The sequence below is a fragment of the Rhinolophus hipposideros genome (assembly GCF_964194185.1).
Source record: "Rhinolophus hipposideros genome assembly, chromosome: 5".
In the NCBI taxonomy this organism is placed as follows: Eukaryota; Metazoa; Chordata; class Mammalia; order Chiroptera; family Rhinolophidae; genus Rhinolophus; species Rhinolophus hipposideros.
The window spans coordinates 60,621,075-60,648,652 of record NC_138051.1 but is presented as its reverse complement, the minus strand read 5'-3'; the positions used below and the strand labels follow the sequence as shown (position 1 = coordinate 60,648,652).

Here is a 27,578-nt window from a genome sequence, read left to right as displayed (position 1 = left end):
CTTTCTGGTTGTGAAATCTCATGCATCCTTCCCAACCATTAGTTTTCATCAGCCACCCTACTTCTAATGCATCCTACCAGTTATTGACAAAATAATCTTTCTAGCGCACTGCTTTCATTATTTAAGACAGATAATTGAAATATAATAGAAAGCCTAGTAAGAAACAATATGTGAAATCACTTAGTGAATATTATAAATGGTGTCATTTAAAGTTTTTATGAAAGGTTGGATTCTTTTTTTTTTTTTTTTAATTTATTTATTGGGGTGACAATTGTTAATGAAATTACATAATTTCAGGTGTACAATTCTGTATTACATCATCTATAAATCCCATTGTGTGTTCACCACCCAGAGTCAGTTCTCCTTTCATCACCATATATTTGATCCCCGAAAGGTTGGATTCTTTATTATTTGGATAATTTATTATTTGGAAAGAAATTTAAAGTAGCTCCATACCTCATACTAATATCAAAATAAATTGTATGTGGAAATAGTTAAATATAAATGTGAAACCAAAAGAAATATCAGTAACTATCTGCTTTAAGAGTTGAATGAGTAAGCCTTTGTTGGCATAGAAGCATAAAATGTTAACGGGAAAAAATGATAGATTTAACTACATGAAAATTTAAAGCTACTATGTGTCCACCAGCTTAAACAAAAGTAAAAGGCAAGTAGCGAACCAGGAAATAGTAGCTAAAATATAACAAATTAGGTTTTAGTGTCTTTAATATATAAGTTCTTAATAATATCAATAGAAGTATTTCCTTAGAAGCAACCATATATATATATATATATAGTGGGCGGCCGGTTAGTTCAGTTGGATCGAGTGCAGTCCTCTTAATAACAAGGTTGCTGGTTCGATCCCCACGTGGGCCACTGTGAGCTGCGCCATCCACAACTAGATTGAAACAACTACTTGAGTTGGAGCTGATGGGTCCGGGAAAAACACACTTAACATAAATAAAAGTTTAAAAACTAATACATATAAGATGTCATAAAATATGTAAAACATTTCCCCCAATGATGACTAAAAATGCAAATTAAATAAACAATAACATTCTTTTCTGTCAAATTGGAAAATATTTGGAATCATGGATAATACCTATCACTATCAGTAAATATTTGACAGTGAAAATGGAAATTGGTAGAACAGTTTTGAAAGGTAATTTGGCAATAATGTTTTTCAAGACCTTAATCAATGTTTATGTTCTCTAGTCTCAGTTCTGCTTATATTAATTTATCAGAGACATACAGATTTATATGTGAAGAGCTTTATCATAATACTTTAGCAATGAAAAACTGAGGGAAAATATTGACAAACAACAGGAGTGAGTTAAGGAAATTATGTATATTCATTCAAATCGTTGGAACAAATTTCTGGTATTAAAAATCCTGTTGTAAAAAATGAATGGTCAGTGGATACGCTCATGATACAATGTTAACCAGAAAGGAAGTTTAAAAATAGCGTGAGAAATCTATTACCATTTTATAGAAGATATATATTTGTTTAAGTAAAATCTATGGATGAAAATAGATAAAACAGTGGCTTCCTTAGGGTGGGATAATGTTTAACTTGTGTACTTCCACATTTTTGCATATATTCCAAATTCTCTTCAGTCAACCCATATCACTTTTAAGAACAGAAAAAGGGCCCCAATAAATACCATTTAAATAGTTAAAAGAAAACATAGGTGAGTTTGATTACCTATAAAATTTCCTTCATTGTATGCCTATTTCCCTCCTTGGTCTCTTTTCTGTGACTGTCATCCCCTGTGAACACTCTTCATTAGTCAAAATTATCAATTTTTTGTACTCTACTATACCTGATATCTCCCTAATAATCTGTCTTCTGTGTTTATCTTAAGTCCTGCCTTGTCTGAATTGTGGCACACACTCTGCCTTTCTTCACAGCTCTCTTTTCTATTGAGCCAGGAAGTGCAACAGTCCTGGTCAATTTGGTGCTTTGGATAGCCACCACTAACTCATTCTAGTGGGCAGAGGAGATGAAACCCATATCGTTTCTCTGGATTCCAGCTCAGCTTCTTTCCTCTGTGAAACTTGCCTTCAGCCATCTTGCTCCTTGGTGATCACTTTCTTCTCTTTGCTCCCATGCCCATTACAGATGTAGTACTTGCATAAAGCATGTACATGTTGGCATTTTTAGTATACGTATTTTATATCCTCAACCACACTTAACTTGAGAGAAATTGTTTTATATAACTTTTTGTAACCCAAGTGTATATAAAAGCAACTTCTACCTTGTGGATATTCAATATAAATATAAGTTTTAAAATAGTAAACATTAAAAAAATAAAAGAATATTTCCCTTGAGCAATATCATCTATGCTTTATAACTTCAGATGCCATCATTATATACCACTGACTCCCAAATAGATAACTCACCCTCAGCTACTCAGTTGACCTTCACTCTTGATTATATTTAACAGTCATTGGATAATAGCTCTATTTGGATATCCACAAGCACTTTATACTCAAATCAGTCTCTTTAGTCAACCCCTTTAATTCTGTCCCCTCTGCCACTGCCTTCAAAAAGTCCTTTATCTTTTTTTCCCTTGTATTTTTGAAATAGTCTTCTAACTCATCTGTCTATGATTTCCCCTCCTCTCACATTATCTTTCATGTTTTCCTGAGTTTTAGATCAAGTTTACCCCCATAATTAATCTTTCGTTTCCACTCTAAAGTCTAAACATCTAAACATTATATAATTGGTAGGCCATTCATCACCTAACTAGCCCCACCTCTGAGATTCATTTTCCAAATAACTTTATTGACCTTCCCAAACTACCTGTGGTGAATGACCTTTCTTTAATGTCCTGTCCAACACAAACTGATACTTCAGTAAAATAAATTAAAAATGAAATACTAAAAAATGATCATGTATTTGGACCAGAGTAAATGCATACTGTCAATTCCTGTACTTAAGACAGACTGATAACAAGCAATTTATGTCCCAGATCAGTGTGTAGATCATACATTTAGTAGCACTGTCCTAACACCTATTCAGGTATTCTGTGCTCTCTGTCTCCCGGCATTAACCCTTGTTTCCTCTGATTAAAATGTCCAGACCTTCCACTTGACTTAGCTCCCTACTAATTCATTCTTTAAGTCCCACGTCCTTTGAGAACTTTTCTCTGATCTTCATGGGGTCTTTTCCCATATTATGTAACAAGACTCACAAAGCAAAAACTAAAGTAAGACAACACAGTTTTTCCTCAAAGCGCTAGTATTCAGAGGAGAGGATTCAAGATTTTTAAATAATGAATTCAAAGAGTGCATGTGTCTGTGTATATGGTCTTTATAAGTCTTTTCTAGTAAAGTTTCTTCTTTCTTGGTGAATACCTCTCTGCCTCTTTCCCTCCAAGAAGTCTAGTGACTATCACAAAAGTAGCAGACTCTGTATCATTTTTAAAAAATAAAAATGGCATATTCACTGATTCCTTCTAGGATGGCCCCAGAAGTTGCAGCAGTAGAAAAGAATGGTGGCTACAACCAACTCTGTGACATCTGGGCAGTAGGAATAACAGCAATTGAACTTGGAGAACTTCAACCACCTATGTTTGATCTTCATCCAATGAGGTGTTCTCACTATTTACAATTATTCAGTTATTAATAAAGTTGTCTGGGATAGTAAAATACTAATGACTTTGTTTTCCAAACTCATTTTCAAGTATGTTAAAGTAGTAAAGATACTGTAAGGGACTTAAGGATAATCTCATCTAAAATCTGCTCTCCTGTTGCTGTTTGTAAGACTATGGAGTAATTGTCTATGCTGTCTGAAACTTTTCCATAAAACAAATTGTCCTTAATAATCATAGTAGGATATTGCAGTTATCTTTTTTATTAGTTAGCAGTTATCTTTTAAAAAAATATTTTTTAAGTCTTTACATTCATTCTTCCATCAGTTGAACTTGTTTCTTTTTTTGTCCTAAGTGGAATTATAAACAAATGATAGAATGCAGATGAGATTTTTTTCTATTCTCATTTAATTATGTTTTTTTACTTTGTCTAGGGAGAGTGAGGTAGCTATGCTTAGTATAATTATCATTTACAATTTAAGATAAATTGTCTCAGAAAATAATTTTTGAGGGCCTATGAAAGCGTTTTTAGTATTTTAAAGGAAAATATGAATTGGGCTAAAATTTAAACTTTTAAAATAAATTGTATAAAGTTAAAAAGAAAATCAACAGAATGGGGAACTTGTAACATGGTAGATTAATATATATTACATAAAGAACTCAAAGACTTTATAGGCAAAATATAGATTGTTTATGAGCAAGTAGCAGATACTAAAGAAATATGGAAAGCTGTTTCACCTCACAAGTACTGAAGTTATGCAAGTTAAGAGATACCTGCATTTAGCTGGAATTCCAGTAAGTGCAAACCTTTAGGAAAATAATTTAGACATTATTTGTTATGGGCCATTCAAATGTTTCAGTGGTTCCACTACTTGGAAATAATTCAAGGGAAAAACGCTAAAAATTATCCATTTCAGGATAACAAGGAAAAAATTTTAAGTGTTCAATAGTTGCTGAATTGTTAAGCAAATTATTTAGCAGTCAAGGGCAGCTGTTACCTATGTATAAACCAAAGAAACATGCAAAATTATTAGTGAAAAAAGCAGAACATAATGTTGCCTAATATTGTAGTAATGATCTAGTAATTAGTTAATTTAGATAAAGACTAAAAGAGCAGAAAATTTTAAATAATGTCTTAGGGTGCTTGGAATATAGACCCTTTTTTTCAATTTTTCTTTATATATGAATCATTTAATTTTTTAAAAGAGAAAATATTTTTGGTTTTTTAAAAAAAATTAAGGAATTTGTTTAGAAACATGGAAAGGCTTTTGTAGGAAATACTGAAATGGAGCATTTTAGAACTTCTTCTTAAATCCTCAATTCTTCTATTCCCATTCTCAAAGGTAGATTCTATGACAGAATATTTATTCTGATTATTTGATGTAGTAATAAAAGAGTTTTGGTATTGCTTTTTAATTGAAGTTTTTATTTCAGGGCCCTGTTCTTAATGTCAAAAAGTAATTTTCAACCTCCGAAACTAAAGGACAAAACAAAATGGTAAGTTAAATAACACACAAATTTATAGAATTTTACGGTTGAAAGGGATACAGGTTCAGCTTTCCTGTCTTGTAGATGATGAAACTGAAGCCTAGAGGCATTAAACAGTTTACCTGAAGTTTCACATCTAATTTACTTACAGAGCTATGGCAAGGATCTAGATTTTTCTAGTCAGTGTTTCTTTATAATATACTGCTCTCGTGAAACTCTAATCATTTTCTTATGTTTTGATAGCTTGCATAAGAGGTGTGGTAAGAAAAGGATTTGAAATAAATACATTCAGATTTTGGAGACTCATATGTTTACCCTGTATTCCTTTACTTTCATTAATTACAAGTTTCATGAAAGGTGATAGGAAAAGCTTTCCCAGATAACCATCACACTTAAAATCAATCCTTATTGACTTTTCTCTACCTTCCCTAATATTCAAAAAGGTTATTACTTATTTTCATCCTAATCTCTTCTTTCTCATACAAAGTAAATCAGTGTGGTGGTTAATAAGGATATCTTCAATTAGAGGATAAAAATTGAATATTATTTTTGTGGTAATGTCCTCGCATACGTTTTATAAAAGAAACTGCAAATAAGTTTCCAAATTTTTTAATTCAGTAATTCTTTATCTGGATTACATGGATCTCTTCAGGGATCCATGGGCCTGCCAAATTTAGCATGTACATATATTCATATATCAGGGTGACAGGTCAGATCTTATTTCAGATTCTAAGAGGCCTGTTCCAAAACCAGGTTTTAAGCTACTGTTTTATTTTTTTATTAGCCTTTCTGCATAGTATTATTTAGGAGTTAGGCCATTCTGGGGATGATACCAGGAGCGAAAGGCAAATCACACTGTGGAAACAAAGGAGTTGATATTCTACTGCTAGCTGTATACTTTAGTATTGACACGGGTATCTTCCCATTCCTTCTTACCCCAAGTTTTAAGCAACTGAAACTGGAGGACTTTATGGCAGGAATGACTGAATATTCACTCAGAAATGAATGACTATTAGCTATAACAGGTGAATTCACGGTTAGATTGCAGAGCAGTCATTACCATTGGAGTGGCTTTCCCAGTCTCAGGTATTATCACTCCGTGTTATCTCCTCCACAAGTCACCAAATGTAATGCAGTGATGTGATTTCTTTGAAGAGAACTGTTGTGTGGTTGCTGTCATTGGTAATGACTAAGGTTATTCGCTTTTGTTTCTTACCCCATCCCTGTTCTAGTGGAATCTTGGCAAATATCCCTTTTTGGTATTAATTAATCATCAAAACATTATTCCTTTAATTTGTCTTTTTCTCTTCTCCACTTCAGTAATGCAGATGGCAGGAAAACTTTTCTGGTTGCTAAAATCACTCCCTCTTCCTTGCCCTTGTTTCTAAGAAATTTAGTGACCTTTTAAGTGTTTTAAATAATCTCTTAACATTACTCACTCTACCTCTATGCTATCCAACTCCTTTCACATAGCAAAACATTTACATACTATATAAATTAGACAATGAGAAAAGGTCATTTTGATTACTAAGTTTCATCCCTAAAACACAAAATTATAAATCCTATAAATGATACAGCTACCTGTTTCTACTTTTTAGTGTGTTTTTTAGAGCTTGTATATTACTGTTCTGTTTAACTGATGGCATTTTACTTATGCGATGAAACTGACATGTTTTCAAGGAATATACTGTGCTTTGGGTTTAGTTCTTTGGCTTATACAAACCTAAAGTCCTAAGGAAAAAAACTATGTGTTTCAGACTTTCTAACTAGTTGTAAGTTAATTTTACTTAGTAACACCAAAAAACTAATGTGAGTGAAATGTTTTTGTACATGTCTCTTTTTATTTGAAGGTCATCAACATTCCATAATTTTGTCAAAATAGCACTAACCAAAAACCCCAAAAAAAGACCAACTGCTGAAAGACTTCTGACTGTAAGTCATTGAAATTATAGGGGAATTTTCTGTAGTCATGGATTAATTAGGCATATCACCAGAACAAATGTATTTAGGTTTTTTAATATAAAAATGTTAGTGATCTCTTACAGCAGGGGTCAGCAAACTTTCTGTAAAGGCCAGACATTAAATATTTTAGGTTGTATGGGCCATACAGTCTCTGTTGCAACTATAGTTTTGTCACTGTAGCACAAAAGCAGCCACAGACAGTACCCATGAATGGGTATGATTTTAATACCCAATAAAACTTTATTTACAAAAAGAAGCAGTGCACCAGACTTTGCCCATGGGCTATAGTTTGCTAACGCCTGCCTTTGAGAAAACTCTTAAAAATGTCGCCGTCATCTAAAATTAATTGCTTTTCCTGGCTTCTTATGTGAATTTCTACAATACTCTGTATCTGTTTGTAAAATACTTTTATAGTAGAAAAAGTCAATGATCACACCAATCTAAAAATCTTTATTTAAATGTCATAAAATTTGTGTCTGTACATTAACATAATTTTACTGAATTAAATGTATGCAAATGTAGAATATACATGATGTTTTCTTACTGTGATATGGATTATACCACAATGTTCACTTACATATAAGTATAACAACATGAGTAATAAATTTCATTGTTATGGCCAAGGTTGTAATTTTACCACCTAACATACTCATAAACTTAACCCTCAGAGGTTCCTTAGTTTTATAATATGTAATTATGGATTCTCTGATTAATGTTTTTACTAATACGTTTTCTAATTTATTTGTATTAGTAGGCTCCCATATGCTTGTGTCTGGTAATTACTGAATGGAAATGTACAAATGACATTTCTATAACCCGTGGATATAAAACATACTCATGAAGTTGTTTTGTTTTGTTTTGTTTTGACTTAGCACACTTTTGTAGGGCAGCCAGGTCTCTCTAGGGCACTAGCAGTTGAACTATTAGACAAAGTGAACAATCCAGACAACCATGCACATTACACTGAAGGAGACGATGACGACTTTGAGGTAAGGAGTGTTTGCAGTCTCACATTTGAAAATAAATATTTTAATATGGCGTTAGAGTTTGTTTTCTAATTCACTGTTTTAAGTTAGTTAAAACAGATTTAGCTACAAGGATTAATCGGCAATTTAAACTACACTTAACCTGCATATAATTACCAATCGATACTTTTTAAAATTTTGTTATAATGTACATAACATAATCATTTCTTCATCTTAGATCTTTCCAGATTTGTGTAGTTTCTTTACTATATAGATCATTAACAAAATACAAATATTTTTTTTAAATTGAGGTTCCAATAGAAATTTTATCTTTTTCAATACTTATTCAAAATTATTATATCTTACATAATTACATATAGAACTATCTATAACTATGCTTGCCTTCTCTGAAAACATTGTCTCTGAAAATATTATAAAATTATTTTTTGAATATATCATGTTTAACAATAGTTTCCAAATCAGGAATGAGGGCCTTTTTCCCCTTTGGCAGGTTCCTATTTATGCCTATATATAAGACAAGTGTATTTTTTCACTAGTGTCATTTCCTCTTCTTTTATGATTCCTTTTTATCTCTTGTGTTTCTCTGAATCTGTCTCTTCATTTCTATCTATGCCTTAATTTCGATTTATATCACTACCTTCACTTCTGGGAAAACTATAGAACTAAACTTTATGTTATTCTTTATTGAATGAAAATTTCTACTTCATGTTCTTAAGTTTTAAATTATACCCTGTAAGTGTCTTGAAAACTGCTAACACTCATTGGGTAGTCATTGTGTACCAAGTATTAGGCCAAATAGTTTTCATGTTAATTCATCTAATACTCAAAACAGTCCTTTGCAATAAGTGCTATTACTATCCCCATTTTACAAATGATACAGTGAAGAAAGAACAGAAGTACTTGCCCAAGACCGTATAGCTAATAACTAGTGAAACTGGGATTTGGATCCAGGCAAACTAACTATAGAGCCTACTTACTCTCTTATTTAGTATACCATCATTTCTATATATGTACTTAATAGAAATAGTCATTAAGCAATCTTTGAAAACTAATCATTGCTTAGTATATAACATAGTCTTATGATGAATATTTTATCCAATGTTTAATGAACTTTAATTGAAAATATTAAATAAACCAGCCATATGTAGATTTTTTCTACTTAAACTATCATTGTAGACTTGTAATAATTAATGTTTTAATCCACTAAAAATTCAAAAATTATTAAAATTGTTTTAGCTTAAATGTAGAATTGGCTATTACTTGATTGATTCCTTAGTCTTTCACTGGTTGTAAAAATAACCAAATTCTTTTATTCCCCCACACCTTTTTGCTGGGCTTCACAGATCTACTCTACCTTTGGAGTTCTCTATCTCTCTTTAATGATTATCACCATACTTTTCAATCCTTGAAACATAAAACCTTGTTACCAGGCAGTTTGGGATACAATGATGTATAAGATTTGACATTATCCCTGCCTTCAGAGAATTTATGGTGTAATCTCAAAGGAGATTCAGAAATATGAAAAAGTAACTTACAAGTTTGATATCTGTAATGAACTGGGAAACATAAGGTGCTATGGAGGCATATCAGGGACAAGAAAGAATTCACTATGGAAGCGATGTGTAAGCTGAAAACCTGAAGGATAAATCGGAATTAGAGAAAGAGAACAGACAAAAGTGTTTTGGGCAAAGAGAGTAATTGCATGTTTGAAAACTTGGTTATAAGAGAGAAAGCAGTGTACTTGAGGAATTAAAGATAAGTTAGTCTGGTTAGAGCAGAAAACAAGGAAGGAAGTGGTGGGAGCTGATGTTACGTAGCTAGATACTAGCCATTTCAAACCGTGTGAAAAATTTTGGCTTTAGTCTAAAGGCAGTAGGACCCATTAAAAGATAAGGGAGTGACATAATCAGATATGTACCCTTTTAATGATCTAGAAGTTAAGTTAAAGAAATCTTTAGATTTAGGTGGTGGCATTTATTTTTTTTAATTAGTTTAAAAGGATAATTTTCAAATACTAGTAAAAGTGAAACTAGATTGGAGTGTTTTGAAAGATAAGTATAGCAACTCATTTATAAATTTAGTTGGGAAAACAATAGAATAGAGCAATCACTGGAGGAAAGTGGGTTGGTGGGGGATTCAGTGATTGATTTTTTATGTGAGGCAACAAAGTTTGAACAGGATTAAATGCTTATGAAAAGGATCCAATAGATAGAAACAGAAGAATCATGAGAAGCAAGATGAATAGGCAAAGTCCCTGAGAAGAAGGAAGGAGAGGCTAGGATCTAGATTTTGTTGAGGAACTTGATCTGAGATAAAGAAACACTTCTGTTACATTAGAGAGGGTAGTTGAGAGTATAGCTAGTAGTTATCTTCTATTTGATGATTTCTGTTTTCTCTGTGAAGTAAGGGGCAAAGTCATCTTCTAAACGTGTGAAGGAAAATGTGTGGGTTTGAAGAGTACGGAGAAGGTGTGTTGAGCAGAATGAATGGGTTAAATGACTAGAGAAGTGTTGTGAGGAAAGCTGAAACCTCAGATGAGATGAATTTTCAGTGTGTTCTGCTGTGTATGTTCCTCCAGCAGTGATTGTATCTCAGATGTGAACACAAAGGTAGTTTAATTCATTCGAGGTTGTCATTTGGTCATGCCAGTGTGCTAAAGGACAGTGAGGCAAGAGGAATTTAGGATATAGCAAGAGATTGTTTGAAATTTTGGACCACCAGATATAACCTGGATAGGGAGAAAAGTGAAGATAGGAGAAATGCTGATGGAGAGTGAGAAAGTAATGGATCATTGGACTTGAGATTCCAATGTGGACATTAAAAAAGTGTAATGGGAATAAATAAGAGAGTATGCTCAAAGGATGAGTAGTTTGCAGTGTAGTGTGAACTTATGTATCAGAGCTGTTGACAGGGACCAGGGTATGAACTTAGGAGTAGAGAGTGCAGTGAAGTATGGGAGAATGTCTTTTGAGATGAGATCAGAAAACTAAAGGCCAGAACAGTGGGCTTTTGACATCTGTTGGTATGATGATGAGTCTTGAAGTAGAGAAAAACACATAGGTAGGAGCCACTGTCTGAATCCTCAGGGAATGAGTCGTCAGAAATTTGGTAGGTAGGGGTTGAGCTGAAGGCATAGTTTCAAAAGGATCGGGAACTTACACAAAAAGGTGAAAATAGTTAGCTTCTCCCCCATGATTTACTACAATATTCTTAGTCCCACTGCATCCAGTATTTCTCCCTTTCGTGCTCCTTATCAGGTTACTCTTAAAGCTGACTCTGGTGATGCCACTCACTCCATTTCTGTAAAATCTCCAAAAAACACCTTTTCCGAGAAAACAGAATTGAGAGCCCTGCCCTAACACTCAGAATGGTCCTGCTTATCCTCAGTCTGTCCAGCTTTTCATCTGTTCACTACAACCAAATAATAACCAAGTCCAATTCCCCTAAAAATGCCACAGTTTCCTTTACTTCTTGCATCACTTTGTTCCTGTCCTTCCTGCTGCATTTCCCACTTTGCTGCATATTTGATGCCTGCTTGTCCTTCAAGGTCCCAGATCAGATTACAGCTCTGTTCTGGAGAACTTCTGTACCCTTCAGGTGGAAGTCATTTCTCCTTCCTCTGGGCATTAGCAAGCGGTAAAAATAGAAAATCAGCATTGCCAGTAATCACATCACCCAGTGTCAACCCACAAATAATATTTTGCTAAATTTCCTTCCTGTTATTACATGTAAATTTTTACATGGCTGAATTTATAATATACATAAATTTTTACTTAATGAATGGAACTTACCATTTTCTAACCTTAAAAGTATTTGTGTGTCTTATCTTCCTAGACTGTAAGCTCTTTGAAGATAAGATCGCAATCTGATTTTCTTTGAATCTTTTCAGTATTTTATACTGAAATAAACTTTTAAAGTATCTTAGTATTAATTGTATTTTTTGTTTGTTCTATAGTTTACTTTATTAGTAGGTAGTTATATGTGTCAATAAGTGAACATTTAATTAAAAGAGAAAGTTTGACCTTTTTAGTTTGCCATTGAAGTTTATAAAAGTGTATATATTATGCTTCTGTCCACAGCCCCATGCAATCATTCGTCATACCATTAGATCTACAAACAGGAATGCCAGAGCTGAACGGACAGCTTCAGAAATTAATTGTAAGTGTTTGGTGTACGTTTTCAATCGGTGGTTGTGGTGGTTTGAGCTGGGTGTTCCTGTGGTTCTTTTTTAAATAATAAAATCTCAGATTAACTGAGGCTACCTATTTTAACATATCAGAATACCTCTAAAATAGAGGTTGCTGTTCTGTTTATAATGGAATTCCCTTGGTTTATAATTAAGTAGTTTTTATTTTCTAATTATAAAGGTAATATATGTCCATTGCAGAAATTTGCAAGCGGTAAAAATAGAAAATCAACATTGCCTGTAATCACATCACCCAGTGCCAACCCACAGATAATACTTTGCTAAATTTCCCTCTCGTTTTTTTACATGTAAATGTTTACGTGGCTGAATTTATAACATACACAAATTTTTACTTAACATTTTCAGAAGTATTCTCCACATTTTAGCCTAGACTTTATAACCATTATGTTTGTTGGTTGCATCCTATTTCAAAGAGCAATATTAAGAATAGGGACTCTACAGGTATCATATTTAGGAGATAACAAGTGTCTGTCAACAATCCAAAACCTTCAACTAGCAAAGAGAAAAGAAAAAGATAAGGAAAAAGAAAGAGGACAGAAAGTAAAAAACTGTAGTATGCACCTTAAAGTATGACAGTGTCTCCGGTCATCTTGTTCTATGTCTCTTGGGCAAATAATCCATTTCATGCCGTCATCTTAATCCAATAGACTTGAGTGCAGACTCTTTTTGCATTCATCTGCCTCTGTAGATTCTTTGTCATCTCAAGTTAAAGGTGTCTTACTGAGAGAACTCCCACTGATTTAAGATTGGCCTGTGTCTATAATTGAGAGATACGGGAATCCAAGGATCATCACCCATTTTACCGTTGTGTTAATTGTTAACAGTACCTGGCAAGATTCTGTTTGTTGAGGTTAGAGAGCAGTTTTCCGGAAAGCAGTCTCTGAGTTTAATTAGGAAAAGGTTGTTTCAGGGGAAATGCTTCTTGGACATGTTTGAATATAAAACTGTGTGTACTGTATAAGTCTCAGCTGTGTTAGCCTGTAATAATGTAGAACCTGGAATTGGGGGCGGTATTCCCAGATATACAAGATGCTCGGTTTTTGTTTCATTGGGAGAGAGACAGTGAGCTTCTGAGGAAATTGATGTCATTGTCATTCAGGCCAAAACAAACAAACATTTTAGGCTGAGGAAGTCTAATAATTTCTGAAAGTTTACCCAACTTGAGTTTGGAAATTCCATTTGTCCCTTTTATCTTAACTAAGACTGAGGATGATAAAGACAGTGGAGATTTTAAATTAGATGTATTGCCTTACAAATCTCCTTGGTAACAGTTCTAGGGAAGTAAGTGTTTATGTCACTGGAGAAGTGTTTTCAAAACAGGTAGGACACAAAAACTCCAGCAACTTTTCTTTGCCATTGTTCAAGTTGAGGCTTTTTAACAAACTTTGCTCCATCCTAGAAATAAATGCATAATAACAAAAAATAAAGCTTTGGTTGACAGCAAAACTATAAAAAGTTATCTGAAGTACAACATACCCATATGTTCCCCTACATGAATATTTTTTTAAACTGTTAAATACGCAGTTGGTTACTACCAACTGCATGACATCCATTTAGGTTTTTTCTTTTTTTAAATTGGGGAATATTGGGAAACAGTCTGTTTCTCCAGGGCCCATCAGCTCCACGTCTTTGTCCTTCAATCTAGTAGTGGAGGGCGCAGCTCAGCTCCAAGCCCACTTGCTGTTTTCAGTCTTACTTGCACAGGGCGCAACCCACCATCCCATGTGGGAAATGAACCAGCAACCTTGTTGTTGAGAGCTTGCGCTCTAACCAAGTCATCTGGCCCCCCTTCTGGCAGCGCAGCGGCAGCTCGTTGTCTTCAATCTAGTTGTGGAGGGCGTAGCTCACTGGCCCATGTGGGAATCAAACCAGCAACCCTGTTGTTCAGAACTCACGCTCTAACCAACTGAGCCATCTAGCCGCCCCTAGATTTTTTATTTAAAGACAGAAAATACCCGGGTGCATCATTTGAATCCTTAATAGGTACTGCACTATGAAACTTTTGAGGGTTTTTTGGTTTGTTGATTTTTTCTTTCTTTAGCATTTTGACTGATGTGCCTAGGTGCAGTTTTGTTTCTTAGATCTTCTTAGATCTTTGAGTTGATTTTTTTCATCAAATTTAGGAAATTTTGAACTGTTGTTTCTTCTGTTCTGCTCCAGTTTCTCCCTTTTTTTCCTGGGATTCCAGTTTAAATGTTAGACCACTTGATGTTGTTGCACAGGTCACTGAGTCTCTATTCTCCATCTCCCATATACACACCTGTGTTTTTGTTCTGTGTCAGCTTAGTTTCTCTCACCTTGACTCCAAGTCATTGATCTTTTTTTCTGTGGTGTTTAGTCTGCTGTTTAAGCCCTTTAGTGAATTGTATTTCAGATATTGTATTTTTAAGACCTAGACTTCCATTGATACATATAGGCGCATGTATAAATATACATACATATATAAAGTTTCTGTTTCTCTACTGAGAATTTCCATCTGCTTACTTACTGTGTCCATCTTTTCTCTTAAATTCTTAAAGATACTTATAAAAGCTGTTCTGAAGTCCTTGTGTACTAATTTCAACATCTGTGTCATTTCTTTTCTGACAAACTTCGCATAGTCTTGCTTTCTCCTGGGCAATTTAGTATTCAACCAAAGCCTTAAGGAGACCTCTTAGCATATTTCTAGAGCTCCTTTATACAGCTTTCTCATTTCTGGTACTGTGCCCTTCAAATTCCCACTGCCTAAGCAGCCCCAAACTCCATTCTTTGTTTCCTACACTCAGTGTGATTGTTTCTCTCTCTTTGGGTTCTGCTTTCCTGTGCCCTCGTTTGCAAAGTGCCTTTAGGGAAAAAGCCAGGGTGAGTGTGGATCTTACCACCATGTATTTCTCTTCTCTCGAGCCTTGTGGTGTCTGTTATCCATTGCCTTAGAATAGTTGCTTCCTATAGTTTGTGCACATACACACGTATTTGTATTACATGTATGTAGTTTTTTATAGCAGAAGGATAAGTCCAATTCCTGTTACTTCATTATGGCTATAATCTGCAGTATCTTTTGGAGATAAATGAGGATTATATAATAGAAAACCTCCTACCTTTGTATTTTCATAGGCGAAAGATGCACCCTAAGGTACTGCCAGGATTTTCTTTAAAACAAAATAAAACAACTTGGGGTCCAGTCTACCACACAGAGCAATGGCATTGAAGGCTCTGGCATTCTGTGCCATAAGTCATGGTGGCAGTAACTTTAAGCTAGTGAGAAAGAATTTGAATTGTTTTTTTAAGGAATATTTTTCTTACATGTTAAAACAGCTTTAATATTCATGCTATTATAATTGAAATCTCATTTTCAATCACTGAAACTGGTACATCGGGATACAGTTGACATTTTACTATATCTTTAATACATATTGATGAAACATTTATGAAGCATTATTTCTCTATGAACTTCTTTGTCTTGAAATTTTCTAGATACAGAATTACTATTTAAAAAATATTTTCTTTCTTTTCCATATTTATACCTTCTATAATTCATCTCTAGACCTGCTTGCCAGTATTTCTAGTTGTGACAAAAAAGAAAAAAAACAAAAACCAGCTCATCTCTGTCTCAAATGAGTGAAATGGTTCTTTGTGAATTACAGTAGTTATTGAATTAACATTTTTTAAAAATTATGTTAAGAAACAAGCCATTAATGAACAAAGTCTTTTTATTTTAGGTTATATTTGAAAAGTGGACACTGTATTTTAGGGAATGTCTTCCAATCTTTGTAAATTTTATGACTTAATGTTTTTAATGTAATTAATTATGTGTGTACTTTTTATTGCTTTATAAGTCTTGTTTTTAGGGATATGGACAACTGGATTTTTTGAAAGTGCTTTTTTAAATGTATTTAGTTTACCAAGATTGTATTAGGAATCTTGCATCTCTCTGATGCAAGTGTGAGTATTTTTTGGGAGGAGGTCTTTTAAGTCATTTTAGATTTTAGAATTTTAAGATTCTGTGTACTTTATGAGTAGATAACAAGCCATCCTTTTCCGTGTTTTAGAATATTTCATATAAAAGAAGTACTCTTTGAATATTCATAATAATTCTAAAATCAGTCTGACTAGGCCAAATAAAATATACATTTAGTAAAATATTATATTAGATTCCCGAATACCATTGTAACATTTAATTTGACAAATATCATTTCTTTTAGATAATTATAGGTAATTTTTTGCGGGGGAAGGGTAATCCTGCCATAAAGTTGTAGCTTAAATTAGTCTGAAAACAGCCTGCAGCCTAGATAGAGAAAATTTTAAAGTGTTTTGTTAGTCATCTACTTTTAATTAATTTTTTAAAATCTCATACACAAAAAAGTGCTATTTAATTTTCTGACTTCAACCGAGAATTTAGTTATTAGAAGATACCAGATTGTTACTTTGTTTTAGTAAGCATAAAGAAATGGGTATTCTTTTAGTAACAAAATAAGAGATTTTGTGTTTTCTTCTTTCCTCTCTTCTTTCCCCCCTCACCCCAATACACATGCTTATCATTACATTTCTGAGATTAACCCTTTAAGAGTTTGTGACTATCTGTTATATATTTTGCAGTTGATAAATTACAATTTGAACCTCCTCTGAGAAAAGAAACAGAAGCACGGGATGAAATGGTAAGAATTATGACTTTAAAGTACTTTACACGTTAAAATTTGAGAAAACTTATAGTTAGGTGTACTTTGACTAGGATACAGTGTGTAATATACCATTTTAACCATTCATTTTGACACTTTGGAGACTTTTGAAGAATTTACATGAAGTTAAGTATTGTATATGGAATTTGATTCTCAGCTTTAAGCTCTCAGGATCTTTTTTCTTATTGATTCTGTTAGGTTTGTAGTACATTTTTGCATTGCCTTACTATTTTTAATAGTTATTTGTTAACATAGCTTCTTTTTTAACCATTACTCTTATTCTGAGAGTGCTATTTAGTTAACCCTTTCTTTATCTGAAAGGAAACAAGTAATAGAACAAGATATTATTAGAGATAGCCTCAATGTTATCTTAATCTATTTTATTTTTAAGCTTTAGTAAAAGTATAGTTTCTAGAGTAATTGTCTTCTATTAATGGATTTCTTCCTCCTTAACTTTCTTACTACGTATGTATATTGCTGTTATAATAAACCCTCAATTTCGATGCTAGTAGAAAAAAAATAATAGCACGAATAAATTAATGATAAAATAATATGTTCAATTCTCCATGTTAATGGAGTAGTGATGCAAATCAGTTAGGTTTTTCTGTTTTGCTTTGGATATACTAGCACATTGGTAAAGAGGGCTTGTCACACTTGAAGCTATATTTAGTATGTTTATGGAATTTCTTAAGTTTTAGTCAACTGATAATGAGTCATTGACCTAAATATGTCAAATGACAGCAAATCTAGCGGGAGATTTAAAAATTGATTGACTGCCAAGATGATTAACAATTATGACACTGAACGTTTTCTTGAATCAAATAAAATGATTACTATCTGTTAATAAGGTAACATTTTAATCTATTTTATACCTTCAAAGGGAGTATCATCGGATCCAAGCTTTGTATTACAGTGGAATCCTTTTAGTGATGGTGCAAATACTGGAAAGTAAGTTGTATACTAATATAATAACTTTATTTTACTTGATTATGTAAGAGCAGTATTGGGGGGAGTGATTTATCCTAATAAGGTTTAATTTTTATTCTAAAACGGTTGTACTATGCCTCTTGGCAGTGTAAAGCTTCTGACTTTTTTTTTTTATTACCAGAAGGTTTCATGTGTTGATCTTTAAGGTTTTTGGGTTTTGTTCTTTAAATTAGCATCTAGTATGTATAATGTTAATATACTGAAAGATGAGCCACATGATGTCATGGGGAAAAGAAATACTGTATAGTAGGAGTCAGAAAGCCCCAATTTAATCTCTATAATGTAGTTACTTCATATTCTTGATCTATCTTCCCTCAGCAATTAAGTGATAAGGATAGCCTAGATGAGTTGTTCCGAACCGATTGTGCATTGCAGTGCCTAGAGAGCTTTTTGGAAATACCGATTCCCAGGCCCCCACATTAGGCCTGCAGATCTAGGTAACCGGGCCTATAAGCCACATCTGGCCCACTGCCTACTTTTTATACAGCCCACAAACTAGAATGGTATTTACATTTTTTAATGATTGAAAGAAAATCAAAGAACAGTGATATTTTGTTACACATGAAAATTATGTGAATTTAAATTTCAGTGTTTATAACTGAAGGTGTGTTGGAACACAGCGAAGCTCATTAGTTGATATATTATCTACGGCTGCTTTCATGCTACAACAAAAGAGTTAAGCAGTTGTGACCACTGTATGGTTTGGAAAGCCTACAATATTTACTATCTGGCCCTCTGTGGAAAAAGTTTCCCAACCCCTTCTATAGAATACAATCTTTGGGACTGGAATCTAAGAATCCTGAAAGCTTCCCAGTTGATTGCAATGACTGTGGTAAATGACTGGAACCAGTGGGCTAGATCAGTGATTCTCAAACTCTGAGGTGCCTGGAGGATCACCTGGAGATCCTGTTACAATGCAGATTCTGATTCAGTACGTCCAGAAGATGTGTTTATAAAGTTTCCAGCTGATGCCAAAGTTGCTGCTCTGTGGACCCCACTTGGAGTAGCAGAAGGCTTGATGATATGGCCATTTGAATCTGTGATTCACTGTGGGTTCCTAAAATTCTGTTTTTTGAAATTCACTAAAATTCTGATTCTTTTTTTACTAAATTAAACTTTTTACTAAGTTTAATTTTTATTACATATTAATTGTAGCGAAGCATAACCATAAAGTAAAAAAGTCTTTGTGTTCACTGTATAAAAATCTCTATTTTTATGGTTATACTAATACAGCTTGACAGAATGAGGTCTTAGGTCTTCCTATAGATTTTAAAAATATTGTGTACCATGATCTAATCACCTTTCCTATCCCCTGAATATAAACAGATTTTAATGCACATTTAATGGTGTCACCATGTAACAATCATTTATCACCATCTAAATTGCATTTTTCTTTTTGTATTAGATCAACCTCAAAACGCTCAATACCACCTCCCCTACCTCCTAAGGTGAGCTACTGAAAGATTTTAAACAATAAATTCTTATTTAAATAATAAATTTAAAAAATAATTTGATTGAATTTGTTCAAAATTCTCTTAAATATACTTCAAATAAATAGTGTTCAAGAGGGGAGTATGAAGATGTAAAATATATATTAAAAGAGATTTCATGACAAACACAATGTTTTAAGAGCTATTAGAAAAAGGCAAAAATAGATTATTACTCATTTGAGAAAATACTTGGCTGTGTGTAGAATTAATTTACATTCCTCATTTATTACTACAGTCTGACGTTTCAGCAGAGTCATACTTCATTAAGTCATTTTCCTTGCTTGTTTCTAGGTATTCAAATTTTGTGGATTGTTTAGATAATTTTATCACTTATAAAAATTTTATCAGTTGGGTTTGGCTGGGATTGATTAAAAATCACATGACAAATTCATGGTTGTGTTGGGACAGTAATTCAATTCTTGCTCACTTAGCCTAGTAAATTAAACTATATACAAGAAAGAAAAAAAGGCATGTCCTCCTCCCCCTAAAGTCTTTGATGTGTAATGATAATGAAATATTACTGTTTTATATCCAAATTTGTTAAAGTACTTTTGTCTTATCATCACTAGCCAAGGATAAACAGTTACCTTGAAGATAACCTCCTAGATGAAGAAAAATTATCGACTATAAAGCGCTGTCCTGATTCAGAGAACAGAGCTCCCCAAGTTCTCAGAAGACAGAGTAGCCCAAGTTGTGTTCCTGTAGCTGAGACTTCCTCTCTTGGTATGGCTAGCAGTATTCGCAGCCCTGGAGTGCATACAGCTAGATACTGTGATCTGGGTAAATAAATCAGAGTGAAAACTGAAAAGACAGCCATTTTATTCATATTTTAAAGAATGTCTGTGTTCTTTAGTTAGTATTTAAAGCTTTGTGAAGGTTCTTTAAAATTCCACATGGATGGGCCATAAATAGAGCCCAATTCAACCCTAATTTGATCCCTTACTAAATATTATAGGATCTAGAAAGATGAGTGGATGTTCCTGCCCTTCAGAAGTACAGGATTTATAGCAGAAGTTATACCCATGTACACATGACATTAGCTAAGACAGTTTATATAAGGGTCTCCTATAATAATTAACTATGTAATGGAAAATGAATATGTATATTTCTTAGGAAGATGAGCGGTACGCTCTTGCAGAGTATTAAAGGGCTTGGTAAGCCTTCAGTATGTGGAGCCAGTGCTGACAGGCAGTCTTAGCGAACAAGAGAGACTGAGCAAATGCACTGAAGCAGGAAAGCTTGAATTATGTTTGTATGGAATGATAGAACTGTGAGCTTTTGAAGGGTACGTACTGGGATATATGACTAAGAAGGTAGATCGAAGTTCAATTATGAAAGGCCTTGAATATCAGCATCAGTAGGTCAGATTTCATTTTTCTTTCAATATGAAAAGACATTTGTTGACATGCATTGAGACTACTGCTAAAGATGCCCTGCCACCTCTGTAGAACCCAGAGACAGGCACCAAAGATGCTTTAACTCATCTGACAGTAGAGAGTATTTCCCAATGAACAGTTACCAAGTGGAAAACAAGTATTAGGGGAAAGGGAAAATTATTTTTCAAGGAAAGTACTTGTTTGTATGTTCATTCAAGTTTTAACCATGGTTCTCTTTAGGAAATGGTGATGGTATCTCAAAACTGATGAGTGAAAATACAGAAGGATCAGCACAAGCACCACAGTTACCACGTAAAAAGGACAAGCGTGATTTCCCTGTAGGTATAAGAGGCATGTGGTGATTAGTAGTAACTAATACTGTGTTTATCATATAAGGGGCATAGTCCATTTAATTGAAGAATTTGAATAACTGAATTTCTAAATGTGTAAAGTTTTAAGAGGTCTTACAGTATTAAAAATTATTTTTTCCCACAGAAACCAGTCATTAATGGCCTCCCACCCACCCCAAAAGTGCTGGTAAGGAATATTTTTTATGTGAACCACTTGCCAGTTTTTCTCTATTTAGAAGTAGAGGAAATTTGTTTATTTGCTATCAAGTGTCTTGAGCTATTAAAGGCAAGATTCATAAAATACAAAGGCATTAAATGGATTTCGATATACTATGACGTATCCTAATTTGAGTGAACTGGTTAGAATTAGGAGTTTCACTTTTTAAATACAGGAAGTTGGGTTCTCAGATTAGCCTACAAAGGCCAATTTAATTTTAATGTGATGATATTAATAGTACTTTGTCCTCTTCATTATATGGGTTAAATATCTTTCTACCCCAAAGCCATTTTCACATTGAATTGTGCATGCACAGTAAAAAGGAACAGGGAAGCTTATCTTAATGCTTGCTCTCTGGCCTTTCAGTAGAACTTATCTGTAAGGTGGTTCAGCCAATCACATGAATAGGATACTTTATAAATTATATCTTTCTTCATGAAAAGTCTAGGATGTAATATAAATATTAGTCTTTTTGTCTGTTATCACTATTAAGGAATTATACTGCAGTAATAATCACTACAGTGCTACTAGATAAAATTATCCATTATTTCACATTATTACATGTTAATCCTAAAGATAAGTAGTGACTTAAAATTCCTAGAATGTATCATTGATGTATATAGATGTTTTGATAAATTTGATATTTCTGCCCTAAACTATGGATTTTACAAAGATAGAATATGAGATTCTTAGTAGAAGGAGTTAAATTATATCAAAATAAGAATTTTGTAATGAAACCATAAGTATATGCAAATGAGAGTCAGTTTAACATTTCATAATCTTGGCTATTTTCTAAGAATATATAAAATTATTTAATCAAATAAGTCAAAAAAATTTTTTTCTTTATAAATAAGATGGGAGCATGTTTTTCCAAAGTTTTTGATGGCTGCCCTTTGAAAATTAATTGTGCAACATCCTGGATACATCCTGATACGAAAGGTAAAATTTCTGAATTTTGGTATACATCTCCAGTAAAATATTTGTTATGGGAAAGGATCTTTATGATCAATAAACTGAGGTGGTTTATTTTAAAAATATTATTTAGAGCCTAAATAGTGTAGGTACCTGCAACAATTCAAGCAGGTAAATAGAATTTTTGGGTTAAGGCATTAGAATTTAAGAGGACACAGGAACTGTTCCTGATAAAAGGAGGCCAAAGAGACATCACAACTAATTGCAACCATAATTTGAGATTTTCTTTTACGTAAAAAGACAATACTGGGACAATTGATAATCTCAAAAGTATAGTCAATGGATTAGATAATAGTATCATTTCAGTGTTAATTTCCTGATTTTGATCATTGTACTGTGTTATATAACTTTTTTTCTTTTTGTTTAAGAAATGCGCACTGACGTATTTGGGAGTAAAGGGACATTGTGCTTGTAACTTACTTGAAACAAAACCCAAAAATATTCAGGAAAAGAAAATGTGTGTATGGAGAGAGAAAGAAGGATATAGCCAAAGTAATAAATGTTAATATGTAAAATCTGTGTGAAGGATATTCAGGAATTCTTTGTACTGTTAAAGCTTTTATGTAAGTCTGAAATGATGACGAATAGAATTTATTTTTTAAAAATTTAGACTGTATATTTTTAAATTGAGGTCAAATTTAGACTGTATATTTTTAAATTGAGGAAGTATAATATATAGAGACAAAAAGTTGGAATCAAATAGATTGAGTTTGAATTCCTACTCTGTTCTTACTATGTGACTTGAGAAAGATATTTAACACCTCTAGTTCTCAGTGTAATCATTTAAAACAGAAAAACTCTTAATGCAACTAACTGGTTGCAAGGAAGCAAGGCATCTGCCTGGGGGGTCTGGCAATTAGGACAGGTTAGGCAGTAGAGGGTGTTCAGGAAATGTTTGTTTCCACTTCAACCCACTATTAGAAAGTATAACAGAGAAAAAAATATTTTTAATAGTAAGGAAATGATTTCTTTGTGTGTTTGTAAATTTCATTTTGATGTAATTTCAAACTTACGAAAAGTTAGAAAAATAGTACAAGAAACTCCTGTTTCTATTTTGAATCATCAATTGTTTCTATTTTGCCCCATTTGTTTTATATGTGCATTTTTTGCTGAATCATTTGAGAATGAGTTGAAGACATGATCCTCTTCTCCTTATACTTTAGTTTGTATTTCCTTGGAGTAAGAATCACCTCTTACATAATCATAGTACAATTATAAAGATCAGGAAATTTATCATTGATGTAATACTATTTTATAATCCACAGTCCATATTTAAATTTTATTAATTGTCCCAATAATATCCTTTGTCGCTCCCTTCTCTCCCCCCACCCCTTTTAAAATTCAAAACACATGTCACATTTAATTACTATGTCTCTTTCGTCTCCTTTAGTCTGGAACAGTTCATAAACCTTTCTTTCTCTCGCTTGGTCTTGACATTTTTGAGGCTGCTTACTTCGTAGAATGTCCCTTAACTTGGCTTTGTCTGATGAGTCCTCATGCTTAGATCAGGTTATTTTGGCAGGAATATCACAGATGTGTTACTGTGCTCGTCTCAGTGCATCATATCAGGAGGCATGTAGTATCAGCTTGTCCAAATAATAGTGATACTAATATTGACCAGCAGGGTAAGGTGGTGGGTGTTTACTAGCTTTCTCCACTGTCAAGTTACTATTTTTCCTTTTCTAATTAATAAGCAATTGTTTAATTAATTTCCCAAACTAATTGATAAGTAATTAGTGGGGAGATATATTGAGACTATATTAAATATCCTCTTTCTTATCAGACTTTCACCAACTAGTTTTAGCATCCATTGAAAATCCATTGACATCTATTGACGATTTCCCTTCTTTCCCATTTATTCATTTATTTTTATCAGTTTGAACTCACGAATTTTTTTGTATTCAGTGAGGTATGATCTGTCACTCTTGTTATTTATTTTAACATTTAAATTGTCAGAATTTTTGAGTAGTGGGAGCCCTTGTGTTCTTTGTTTGATATGTCCTCGTCGTGTTTTGAGCACTTCCTTACTTTCTGGCACAGCAAGATTTCTAGGCTCATCTTACACTTCCCTTGCCCCAGAATTGGAATCAGTCTTTAAGAAGCCCTGGTTTTTATTTATTTAAGTGATAAATATTTAGAAACCAAGATCTGGACACTAGGTGTACTCATGGTTTCTGGTGTGTCATAATTTATAATTTCTATTTAATTTGTATTTTTCTTGTCAAAGAGTATTTGAGATGTCTGGCAAAAATATATAACTATAATGAAAAACCTTAAGATACAAAAATTATGTTGAAAGGGAGGATTGTATAGTAAGATAAAGCCAGATGAGTTAGTAGCAGAGAATATATCTGCTTTTTAAAAGAATTGGGGAAAGAGGTCAAAGAGGTGAAATGGATTTTAGAAAATAATTTTTCTTTGGATGGGTGGGTGACTGTGTAACTCTTAATGCCATTAAAACAGAGCCATTACTTTAGTGAATGATTTCAGAAAATGATAATCAATTTCAGTGATTTATCTCAACTATTTTAGATCAGTACATTATATTTGGAACTGAAGATGGTATTTACACATTGAATCTCAATGAGCTACATGAGGCAACAATGGAACAGGTATTTTGGAGTTTTAACTCAAGAAATTAGTTTGGGTAAATTGAGTAAAAGAAATATCTTAATTTTAAACCAATTTATGTGGGCCTCAGTTTTAATTTTTATGATTTAAATATTTAGAGGTGAAATTGTATTTTTTACATGTTCATGTTGAAAGTTTTTCTGTAAGGTTTTGGTAATTTATTGAAAAATGGAAAATAGTTATTTTTATACTATTTCAGACTATTAGAATTTGGAAGTTAAGGGGTAAGAGAATGAAAATTAAAGAGTTTTAATCTTTTTTTCTTTATAGTTATTTCCACGGAAATGTACTTGGCTCTATGTTATCAATAATACTTTAATGTCATTATCAGGTATGTATATGATGAAAATAATGTGGAAAATAAATCATAGACAAGCTCAGAAGTGTGATTTTAATATACATTATTTTAAAATATTATTTGTTCATTTGGGTAACTAGAGTATAGTAACTTTGAGACTTGCATATGTTTTCTACAACTTAGAATGAGAAAAAACTTTGAAAACTGACCCTGTCTTCAGTTAAGGTAGCGCTTCCCAAACCTACCCAGGGTGTAAACACCTGAGAAATATCACAGTGATTGTCACCTGAGGCCATTCCCTTCCACTCAGCTGCCTCCATTATCATTATCCTCATTCCTACCCTCTATTGAGAATTAACAATTGAAGGGAAGAATCAGAGGATCTAGCTGCTTTCTTTTTCTGTGTTCTTGGGCACGTCACCCTCTCTTAGCCTGGAGGATGATGGTAACTAACAATCACTGTCTCTCCCGATGATACCCAGAGTGCTTGGGACACTGAAGACTTCTACAAATGTTTCCTGGTAGAATTCATGTTATTCTGGACCACATAGTAACCAACTATCTTCAACTTCAAAGTCTTATAAACAAGTGGGTTGCAGAGCAACCTATTCTAATTGTATTTTTCTTTTTATGGTTGTTGTTGGAGATGGTTTAGTGGGTAGAGTTGTAGGCTTTTTTTTTCAATTGTTAACCTACCAAAACCTATTGTTTTACATTTTAGATTGAAGTAACTAGAGATTTGCCGCTTGCTTTCATCCTGATAATAGAGCAGAGGATAGTTAATTATTTGTCCCTTAATTAATCCTAATGGTATGTTAACTATTAAAATAGCACTCTCCCGTTTTCCTACTTTGAATAATTAAATAATTTCAATATTTATTAGATTTTTTTCAGTTATTTTGTTTGACACTCTCTTGTGCTCTTCGTCTCAATAAATTATGTGAGGATTCTGTTCCTGCTCTATTTTCTGTACTGTCAGTCTTCTCAGTATTAAGTGTACCTTTCAGCTGCTTACACTTTAAAGCGTCAGGGCTGATACATATTCTTACTCGGTGATAGATTGTTATAAATTGTGGCCTAATAACCAATTGCCCAACTAGAGATTTTTCAGGAATTCATATATTTCAGCTGATGACAGTGTTTACGAAGAGCATATTATTTGATCGTGCATAAATGGTTTCTAAAAAGCTAGGGTCCTCCAAAGAGTACTTAATCTTTTTTATTTTAATTGTGCTTCTACCCAATGGTTTTACTTTTGTTTAACAAAATATTAATATATTAGTGTTATTATGAAAATAAACAATCTAATTCTGTTTCAGTTAACAATTCTGAATTGTATACATATAAGCTCGCTGTTCTCTAACTCTCTTACTGCTTTTATCCCTACTCATACCTCTCTTTGGAAATGAGCTTAAAAACCACGCAGAGTACATCTTACATATTTATAAAATAACTATAGGAAAACAGGGAAAAGTTAGCCTATTAATTAGTTCTTTCCATACTCTTGTTAAAATGGTCCATAAAACTAAATGAAGGTAGATAGCAGAGCTTAATAGGAGAAAATACTATTCTTAAGGGTCTGCGTTTGTGTGGATGGCTGTGTACACATGCATGTACCTGTGTGTTTAGCTGCCTAGCTAGTTAGGTAGCTAGCTATTTATATAGGGGGAATGGAGAGAGGAAGGGTGGTTCAATATTAGGCAGACTGAAAAAATGCAGAGAATTTTGTTAAGGATAAGACTATATATATATATATATATATATATATATATATATATATATATAAAGTTTTCTAATACTAAAGTGATAAATACTATTTTGTGTTACAGTACCATAACATGTATAATAAGGAATCAAAAGATGACCCCCATGAGTAACACAGTTATAATTTTGATTATATGGAAATAATCCTGTGACTTTCTTATAATAATCACTGTTATCCTTATATTATGACATATATTAGTTTGCTTTACTTTTCTTAGTATTTCAATCTGTTGTAAAGACGTCATTCACAATCACTTTTAATCCAAGGTAATTTGAAAAATTATTGATAAATAGGTCTGTCCCAGAAAGTAATATTGTTTTATAGAATTTTCCGTGTTACACTAAAGTAATCCCATGCATATTATTGTAACTCCATTTATTGTACAACAATGTTTAACGACTTCTTTTTCTATCTGGCTTAATTAAAGTTTACATATATTCTGCCCAGATCACCTATTAGTCAAAATATACCTAATTTTTGTATTAAGAAACACAATTGTTTACTTTCTTAAAACTCATTTTACCTATTATCTTTCAAACGGATAATAACTGGATTTTTGTTTGTGGTTTTCTATTTTGCTTGGCTTTTTGAACATTCC

At 33.0% G+C, this 27,578-nt stretch overlaps 1 protein-coding gene across 4 annotated transcripts in view; it reads left to right on the top strand.

Moving 5' to 3' along the window:
* Positions 1–27,578, top strand: part of MAP4K5 (mitogen-activated protein kinase kinase kinase kinase 5) — a 91,023-nt gene that overhangs the window by 45,049 nt on the left and 18,396 nt on the right. For 3 of the 4 annotated variants that reach the window (XM_081050052.1, XM_081050053.1, XM_081050054.1), the window contains exons 10-23: positions 3,466–3,597; positions 5,031–5,093; positions 6,935–7,016; positions 7,919–8,035; positions 12,112–12,190; positions 16,815–16,873; positions 17,775–17,842; positions 19,287–19,329; positions 19,941–20,094; positions 20,988–21,085; positions 21,243–21,284; positions 22,169–22,253; positions 24,819–24,898; positions 25,188–25,248. In XM_081050052.1, coding sequence (XP_080906178.1) covers positions 3,466–3,597; positions 5,031–5,093; positions 6,935–7,016; positions 7,919–8,035; positions 12,112–12,190; positions 16,815–16,873; positions 17,775–17,842; positions 19,287–19,329; positions 19,941–20,094; positions 20,988–21,085; positions 21,243–21,284; positions 22,169–22,253; positions 24,819–24,898; positions 25,188–25,248 — 1,163 coding nt within the window. Of the gene's footprint in view, positions 1–3,465; positions 3,598–5,030; positions 5,094–6,934; positions 7,017–7,918; positions 8,036–12,111; positions 12,191–16,814; positions 16,874–17,774; positions 17,843–19,286; positions 19,330–19,940; positions 20,152–20,987; positions 21,086–21,242; positions 21,285–22,168; positions 22,254–24,818; positions 24,899–25,187; positions 25,249–27,578 lie in introns of all 4 variants that reach the window. The other variant, XM_081050051.1, reaches the window with a different exon arrangement.